Here is a 9,252-nt window from a genome sequence, read left to right on the forward strand (position 1 = left end):
TGCAGGCAATATGGTCCCCTTATGGCACAGTAGTCTTGGTACTCCTTATATTTCAAGAAGCTGACTTAATTGCACACTAAACATAATTCTCTGGTGGGAGTGGCAGTGCTATAGTAACATGCGATGGATTTGGCGTGTGAAGCACTTTTTAATTTACTTCCTACGTAGGTAAGCCTGAACTTTGAGAACAGGAGCTGTGAGGTCTTGCGAATTCGAAGGAGGACTGGACAGTTACCAGTTTCGCGTTCAGCAGATAAAGAGCTACTTGACTTTTTAAACTTTCTAGAATTTGGAAAATTAAAAATCAAATTCGCATGTCTTTGAAGGAGCTGTATTTTATGTTCACTGATTTCTTGTAATGAGAATGTTTTTCCATTTGGCTTAAAAGTAAGGAAGCGATGTTTGGTGATGAGTCACTTCGGATATTTCTCCAGATAGATTGGGTAGATAAGCTGCAGAGAGATTTAATGGACAAATAGCCCTCAGAGACACGCGTGTCCACTGGAATCCACTTAGGGAGCAGTGAGGGGTTTGGGATGTGATGCCACATAGCACCACTTAGCTTTGACATTGATAATCATACAGTGGTTTTTATTAAATCTTATCAATATAGCAGTAACTGTCTTCATCCCTCACTTCCTGTAGATATCTGTCAGCAAGATAACTTGGAGGGGATAAAAATAAGTTGTTAATTCCCAGAATATAGCTACAAGCAATGACTTTAGCAGTTATGGCAAGACGGTCAATTTAAACACTAACAGTGATTTCTATATATATATTTTTTAACCAGTCATACTGCATGGTGGTCAGTTTAAATGGAGATGTAGCTGTCCTGCAGTAATTGCTCTAATCAAAACGTCGGGAGCAAGCCCCCGCGCCGCATCGCAGGCTGTTGTTAGCAAGATGCTTGGAGCGCCTGTGGTCACGACCCTCCGCAGACCGGCCTCGCTGAGTCGGGACGCGTGGGCCATCTCTTTCCATGTCAGACCCCTGCCTTTACCGCCCCAGGACCCCGCGCTGTTTCCTTTGCGTTCCTCCTCTTCTACAGATGACTGCTGCACTGGAGTTGGAAAGAAAAGTTAATGGGAATGGAAAAATCCCTTTCAGCCTTACTGCCGTTATTGGTGTTTGTAGTGAAGTCTCGGAGACCTTGATTAACCCTTGATTGCCTTCTGTGCCCTCCCTGATGCACCCTTTGGTGTTTTTCCTGGACCAGCCTGGTGTGCTGGGCTCTCCAGTTTTGTTTTAACGGATGGAGAGCATTTTGCTGTCAATCTCCAAGTGGAGATGAGAGCCTCGGATTTTTTCCCCACTGATTTGCCTGTTACTGCTATGACAGTAATAAAGTAACGGTGGTAGAACTTCACTTTTTGCCTTCAAAAGCTTCTGAAAGGCCACGAGCACCGGGCTGTCCGGGCTCTCGCCCAGCCATTGGGGCTCTGTCCACACGCCGGTTGGGCAGCTCTTCAACTCGGGTCCGTGGGGTTGTGAGGAGCAGCTTCGCGTTCCTGCTGAGCACAGTGGTGACACCACCGAGGGGCAGAAACTCCCCAGTCCGTTCCCCAGCCCGCTGTGCTGTGCGGCTGTTGGAGGTGTGATTCCTCTCCTCACTCAGCGTACAGCCAGGCACGGCAAAGGTCACCAGCGCAGCAAACGGCTCGGGCAGCGTCACGTAAAGCATCACAGACGGAGGCTGAACAAGCTTGGAACTTCCTGAGATGTTTTGGGGGAGCCGTGTGCTCAGTTCGTTGTGTCCTTCAGTGTAATTTGGGTACCTTCGTGTATTCTGCTTTGCCATTTATAAGCCTCTCTGGATAGCTGAGAAATACCTCTGGAAAAGCGTCCTCAAATATGTTCTTAGTCTGGTGGTGCATAAGGAGATAACCTTGGAGATTTGGCCAGAAGATGTCTTGCTACTTCTCCTAATGGCTCGGAACTCCTTGCAGAGGGCCTCCTGCCTCCGCACGGCCGTCTGGGCAAGGTGACCCCCGGCAGCGGAGGTGCGTTTGCACCAACTTCACGGAGTAGCCAGTGTGTCTTGCACGTAAGGAAGAAACGTAATAACTTTAAATTATTTAAAAGACAGGTTTATGATTTAAACCAGGGATAGCTGATCTTGATGTGTCTTGCATTCCTTGACGTTTGGACGTGTGTTGATGGGAATGCAGTTTAGGTCAGGCGTCGCCGGCCGCAGCCCGCTCCTGCGGCGGGGGGACCGCGCGGGGCTGCCTGCCGCGTCCTGCTGCTGGCGGCCCGGCCCGCAGGCAGCGCCTCAAAACCCTGCCCTGACCAAAAGCTGCTGCCTGTCAGCACAGCGCTGATAACCCATCAGTCTGCATTGCTAACTGCAGGATAATAGGGGGGGGGGTCTAGTATTGACTTTTTAAATTCTGCTGGGAGCTGGCTGTGTGTGTCAGCAGCGACAGCCTTCTTCAGAGGGCTTTCGCAGCGCGCGGTAATGAGCAGAGGACTCATCACCATCCAGCAACCCTGTATTAAAGCCACAGGGAGAAGCACCAGCTTCAGCTGGCCTCAGTCTGAAAAGCTGGCCCATTTCACGTGGCTTGTAGCAAAATGGTTTAAAAAGATCAGAGTGGATGATATTCACAGTTACCCAGCGGCGCTGCGCTGGGAGGCGGTGCCGCTGTGCGGGGCTGCCGCTGCCCCTGGGCCGCAGCGAGGAGCAGCGCTTGGGTAGCGGCCGGCGCTGCCGAGCCCACGGGCCGGCACGGCCGCGGCCCCGCTGGCCTTGGCGAGGAGGGGGTCAGCCCGGCGCGCGAGCCGGTGGTAGGCACAGCCTCGGCCACGTCGTGCAAGCTCAGACACGCGCGTGTTGCTGCGGCTGTCCTGAGGCGCGTCGTTCAGCGTTCATGGAGACCTCCTGGCTGGGAACTTGTGGTGTCAGTGGCTTTCCAGAGACAAAGATGGAGTTTCCTTCCCGAAACAGGCTGCCCAGGGAGGCTGTGGAGTCTCCTTCTCTGGAGATATTCAAGACCCGCTTGGAGAAGGTCCTGTGCAGCCTGCTGTAGGTGACCCTGCTTCGGCAGGGGGTTGGACTGGGTGACCCACAGAGGTCCCTTCCAACCCCTACCATTCTGTGATTCTGTGAAAGTGGAGTGTCAGAGAAGCACATCCACGGAAGGAGTCTCCGCGTGCCCTCCAAGGAACGATCCCCCACCCAGGGATTCCATCGTGCTCGCCCTGCTGCATGAGCAGCCGGTTTGTCGCAGACATCTGCTGTGTTCGTGGAGATGCAAATGCTGGATTCGTAGAAAAGAACTGAAAGAGGAGAGAGACCGGACGGATGAGGAAAAGCTTCAGTAGTTTGGTTCCCAAATCTGCCTGGGATACTCTTCTCAAAATAGCAGACTTCTGGCAGGAAGGGATGTTTGGTTGAGGTCATTTTGGGTTTTTTAAAGGGTGAAGTACATCGCTCATGCTTACAAGGTTCTTTGTATTCTAGGTGGTTAAATGTCAAATAATAATAACCTTTGTAGGGGTCTGTTAAAAATCTGCCAGTCACAGAGAACAAACAAACTGAACGTGGTCGTAACCGAGGACGACAGAACCCGTGGCGCGTTATCAAAGGCAGGAGAGCTGCTACTTTTTAGAAGAGATGATGGTGTTTCTGAGGGATTTCCACAGCCACCTTTGGCCCGCTGGTTTCCAGCGGATTGTCCTGTGGTCCGAGCATCCCCTTTCTCGGGCTTTTCTGTGCAGCTGCAGAACTGCCTGCGTGCACCCAGCGTTCCAGGTCTGACGCGCTCTGGGCAGGAAGAACCCCAGGGACGGGAAGACGTCGGGACGTTCCCAGGCTGGGCGCTGCCGTCGCGGGGTGCACCCGAAGCAGCGCCCAGCAGGCACGGCGGGCGCTGCCGCGTCTCCGGCAGGGATGGGGGGCTGCGGGGCGGGAGGAGCCCGGCGCTGCCATGCCGCTCGCTCACGCTTGCGTGCGAGGACGGCCGGGCGTCGGGAAGCGTGCGGCGGCACGCCTGGCACCAGCCCTGTGATCTCGGAGCAACGGGGAGCGATGAAATCCTTTGTGTTTCTGAAATCTTTTCTGTTTTTCTTTCCAGATGGCAGCTCTTCAGAGTCCTTTCTATGGAGATAAAATGAACCTGTTTTCTCTTTGCCAAAAAATAGAGCAATGTGACTACCCGCCTCTTCCAGCTGAACATTATTCTGAGAAGGTGAGCGGGGAGCGTGTGCGGAGGGCCGGGGGGGGGGCAGTGAAGTTCCTCCCCCACAGGGGAGAGGGAACCTGCGAGGAGAAGCCCCCTACATCCAAAGCAGCAGAGGAGATGGCCAGAGTGTGCTGGGTACCTTTAGGGCTGGCTGAGGAAGCCGTCGGCGTGATGTCTGAAGAGTGCCAAGATAAATTAAGACAGAAAAGATTATTTCTGAATGTGGGGAATATTTTGAAACTGGAAGTCTGTGACGCTGGCAAAAGGCAGCCGTGAACCGTGGGAAGGCCCTCTGCTTTGCTGCCTTTCCCTTAAGATAACAGAACAGCGCCGGAACGATTGCTTGTGACGTCTGCAGTGGGTAAGAAGGGGGAAGGATTGTTTTTAAGAACAAGACGGGGCAGGGAGGAAAGCTGTTTAGTGCAATAAGCATCTACAGAGCAGCTGTACGGGGGCTTTTTAAAGTCTGGATTTTGTGCATATGAAAGCAAGGGATGGAGAGCAGTAGCTGGAGTGTATTAAAAATAAAGTAGTGGCCGTGCGTGCTTGTTCGGCAGCGTTTCCCTTCAGCTGCGAACGCGCGTGGTGGTTTTGTTCGGGGCCTTTCTCGCTGGGTGTTTTTCGTTCTGTTTTTTCCCTTACCTAGGCGAGCCAGCTGTTTTTCCTTCCCTCCTCCTTCAGTGACAGTTGCCTTCTATTTGAAAGGAAATGGCGAATGTAATTTTCAATGCTCACCATATCCTTTGGGGGTTTCTTTTGTTTTCCTCTCCCTCAGAGTTCTGCGGAGCAGGAGGCAGGATGCAGGGGAAATGCCGTACGCGGCCGGCAGCAGGCGGTCGGATCTCCACCCCGAGAGGGACCCTGCTCCACACATTTTACATTTGACTTGGTTTTTTCCTTGCTGAGTAACTCATGCAAGAATATTATTTGAGAACTGTTCTGGAAAAGTGCATTTTTAAAATTTCTTTCCGCCCCCCCCAAGCTGCCGCAGCAGCGAGTCCCGGCTCTGCCTTCCCGTTTGCCAGGCTGCCTTTCAGGATGTGCCTGCTGGCAGCCAGAGTCAGTGTAAGCTGACAGATGTGTTTCCTGTCTGCACAATTACTGTCTGTTTGCTTCCCTCTGGCAGTGCTAAAGAGTGTGTGTAGTGCAGTGATACCATCCAGGGTGAGAAGGGTGGTTGAAAGCTCAAAGGCGCCAGGTCCCGGAGAGCGAGGCTCCAGATGGTGTTCATGCACTGTTAACAGTGACGGAGCCGGAGGACGGCTGCGCCGTTGGCTGTAGCTCGTCTCGCCGCGTTAGCGGCTGCTCCTGGCTGAAACAGCAAAGAGCTTCAGTGTTGTGAATATTAGAACGTGACTCCACCATGAACAGTGTTTGGGTTAGTACCTGGTTGTAAAGATGGGATTTTCAGCTGCTCTTGGAGAGCGTCGCCGAAGGGGACGGTGTGTTGGTGTCTCCAGCAGCCGAGCTAGGCAAACCACGCCGGCAGGGTCGTTTCTCCTGAAAGGCTGGGAGACGCAGAGGCAGCTGCACCAGAAGGGATTTGCTCTTCCCGCGGCCGGTGGGTGGGCAGTGGTCCTGCTCTGGACGTGCGCGTTGTCCTCCAAGGGCGAATGTCTCCGTTCTAGATGGAACGGTCAGAGTCTTTACAACTGCCCTGACACTGTCCCTGCCACGGCTTTGGGAGGGGTGCGGGGAGGCTCTGGAGCCTTTGCATTCTCCCGCCTGAGGGCAGGGGTAAGGATTCGGCCGTGCCACGCTGCCAACATTGTCAGTGATGCTCCAGAGCCATCAGCCTGGCTTTCCCTCGCCTCGGTAACGCGGTCTGGAAGCGAAGCTTCAGCTGCAGGCTGACTGCTGAGCACATGAATATTTTAGCTGCGGCATTGTGTTAGGTGAACGCGGCAGAGCTTTTACTGAAGAACGCCTGCTTCCGGGGTGTTCCCTTGCAGTGATGTTCCTCTTCTCTGTAGCCTTTTACGGCTACCCAGTCCGGATCCTGCCGCGATCAACTGGCGCGCTGCTTGCAGCAGGAGGAGGAGCTGGGACTCTGGCCAGGATTAGTTTTCTATATTGGGAGCAGATTTGCTAGTAATTGGAGATACTGGTTGGTGGTGCTCCTCAAGGCCTGATCCACCAGTTCCCTGTAGCTGAGGGAGGACAGCGGAGGACAGGACCTCCGGGGCGGTGTGTCCAGTGCTGCATCGCCGTGGGAGCACGGCCACTGCTTGGACAGATTGTGCGGAGAGCGCAGGCTCCGCTCAGAGCTTTAGAAGCAATTTAACTGGTTTGTGGGTGTTCCTGGTGTCGGTCTGGTCAGGGCTGAGGGATGTGGTTAATCTGTGGGGTCTTAGCAGCTACACAGGCAGAAGCCCCCGGCCCTCAGATGAAGTAAAAAAGAAAACAAGAAGTCAGCACAGCAGTTAGGAATGGGCCGGGGCCGGGCAGCGCAGCTGGGCTGGGGGGCTGTTCTGCTCCCTGCGGGTACACACGAAGTGGCAGCCGAGGTGGCAGCGGGAGCTGCGTCACGCCATGTCCTCGCCGCCGTCCTGCCTGCGCGCTCGCCGCGTGCCGCGCTGCAGGGACCCCCGTGAAACCCGCATCAGGCCCAGCGACGGCTCGGAGCACGGGGCCTCGCTCCAGCCAGAGCCGAAACCTCACTTGAGAATGTTCAGCAATGCAGCTGAAGCCATGTGCTCGATAGCTGTACGGTCATGCTTTTAATTACCATTAAAATAATTGGCACGGTGGCTACTGGGAGGATGTGAGATCAGAGGCTCAAGGCTGTTTCTCCCGGTGCCTCAGGGGTACGAGCAGCTTTCAGTGTCTGTGTAATTAAAAGCTACAATCTTTCATGTGCACAATAAAGAGGGGTGGGAGGTGGGGAGACTTCAGCCCTTCTGCATTTATTTATTCAGCAGAATCAGTGACCAGTCTCTTTCCTTCACAAAGGTTTTTAGCAAACACTGGCGTTTGACAGTGGTGCCCCCGTATCTTGAGACACACAAGTGCTTTTCTTACATTAAAACCCCCGAACAGGCTGGTTGCCTGGGGTTGCTGTGGGGAGGGAAGGGCGGTGGTGTACAGGAGAGCTCTGTTCGGGACGTTTTTAAACCCCTCTGCTTCCCCCTTTCCTGGGAGCCCACCGTCGCGGGCAGGTCCATCCCCGGCGCCAGCGCAGCAGATCGCTGGCAGCGAGCTCAGTTTTCCTGCCGTCCTCCCCATCCGGCTGATGCCGCTGGTGCCTGCGCCCGCCGGGAGCTCCTGCGCCAGGCTCCCTGCCGCGGGCTCCGGACTCCCCTGGGCCGGGAGCTGCCGCTCGGCCGGTGGACCTGGTCACCTCTGCTCTGCGGCGCATCAGAAATCCTCCTGGAAAAAAGATTTACTAGAAAGAAATAAAAGCTCTGAAGCTGCCAGCGCCAGGAGTCGGAGGTCGCACGCGAACCCGCTGAGCAGGGAACCCCTGGGGGGGGGGGGGTGCTACCAGCACATTGTAGGGACGGTGGAAAATCCCCTGGGTTGTGTGGAAGGTTCAGATCATCTGCAGTGCTGAAGATCTGGTGGAAAAGGTTCTGCCTGGTCCTTCTGGGGGGGGACACATGGGATGGGATGGACGGATGGACGTGTCAGCACAGGAGAGGTTCCCAGGTCCAGACAGCCGTTCCCGCAGCCGTTCCAGTAGGAGCGGAGCCGTTGACGCCTGCCTGCCTCTGTCCCTGTCTTTCAGCTGCGGGAGCTGGTCAGCATGTGCATATACCCCGACCCGGACCAGCGGCCCGACGTTGGCTACGTGCACCAGATAGCGAAACAGATGCACGTGTGGACCTCCAGCACATGAGCCCTCCGCAGACGCTCGCAGGACGCCAGCACAGCTCAGTCTTACTTGAATTTCGCTCTCCGATGAAACCGCCTGGTGCCCGGTCACACAAGTGGGGGGAGCACTCGTAGCAGGGTGCTCCCTCATTTCTGCAGGTTATTTGACAAGGACTCTTACACGGTGGTCGTGCTTTAACGTGAAGATTCTGTGAGGTATTGCAAGTGATTTTTTTTTTTTTTTTAAGGCCAATAACATGTTACAGATGTAGATCATTTAAGGGTCCTTTCTTAAAACTGTCGTGTGTAATCTAGGATAGATGACATTAACGAGGGCGTGGGAGCGCTGCCACACCCCCTCTATCTTAACTGTAATGTGAAATATTGAAATAATTCCTTCAGTGAAATCACTTTATACTAATGTAAGAATTACGGTAGATTTTGTGTAATTTGTATAACTGCTACTTTGCCTCTTCTGCAAATGGTTAATAGCAAATTCAGTTTTTACTTCGTATATTTTTAAAGCAGCCATTTATGTGTTTTTATTTTAATTCCTTCCTCTTCAGACTTAGGGAGGGAACTGGGAAGGGTTGGGGGGGGGTGGGAAACACATTTGTGTCAAGACTTTTTTTTTTTTTAATTGAAAATTTAGCGTATTTTGGTGATGCATTTATCTGTTAACTTGGCTACAGCCAACGAGAGGAGTTAAGCGTGCACCTGGGGAGAAGAACGGCCACGTTGCACAGCCCCCGAAACAAGCGCTGCCTCCCAGAGACCGGCTCTGCAGCCGCTCTTGGCAGGGTTCTGTGCAGACCTCGGGTCCGGCTCAGAACCGGTCTCTGGCTCAGCCAGCTCGGCTGCGGCGAGGATGGTTCTGCCCGTTCAGTAGTGTGTTAGGTACTGTGGGTAACACTTAGGCAAAGCAGTGTTTGAAACACTTGGAAAATTTAAAAAAAGAAGTAACTGAAATGCTTTGTGTGTCCAACTCTACATAAGGATCAGCCCCGTCTGTGTAACTGTGAAAGCTCATTTACAGAATGTGAATTTTTATAAAATCTCAACCTGATTTGAAGGAGTCATCTTCTTTAACTACATGAAAATTTCCAACCAACTAAATTCATTCATTGAATCAATGATTTGTTTCGTTACTGGCGATGAAAAACCTTCACTGCGTTAGGAACAAACGTGGATTCACGTTCAAGTGTTTCCATTTCACGTGCCCGTTCCGAGGAACGGGGCTGCACTCAGCGTTCTC

The 9,252-nt window shown here is 53.3% G+C and overlaps 1 protein-coding gene across 5 annotated transcripts in view; it reads left to right on the forward strand.

The window, feature by feature from the left end:
* NEK6 (NIMA related kinase 6) overlaps positions 1 to 8,521 on the forward strand; it is a 67,185-nt gene extending 58,664 nt beyond the window's left edge. For all 5 annotated transcript variants that reach the window (XM_075439214.1, XM_075439218.1, XM_075439216.1 and 2 more), the window contains exons 9-10: positions 4,077 to 4,190; positions 7,912 to 8,521. In XM_075439214.1, coding sequence (XP_075295329.1) covers positions 4,077 to 4,190; positions 7,912 to 8,022 — 225 coding nt within the window. In that variant the 3' untranslated portion in view covers positions 8,023 to 8,521. The remainder of the gene's footprint in view (positions 1 to 4,076; positions 4,191 to 7,911) is intronic.
* The last annotated feature ends 731 nt before the right edge of the window (positions 8,522 to 9,252 follow it).

This window comes from Opisthocomus hoazin, chromosome 19 (genome assembly GCF_030867145.1).
Source record: "Opisthocomus hoazin isolate bOpiHoa1 chromosome 19, bOpiHoa1.hap1, whole genome shotgun sequence".
NCBI classification, from domain to species: Eukaryota; Metazoa; Chordata; class Aves; order Opisthocomiformes; family Opisthocomidae; genus Opisthocomus; species Opisthocomus hoazin.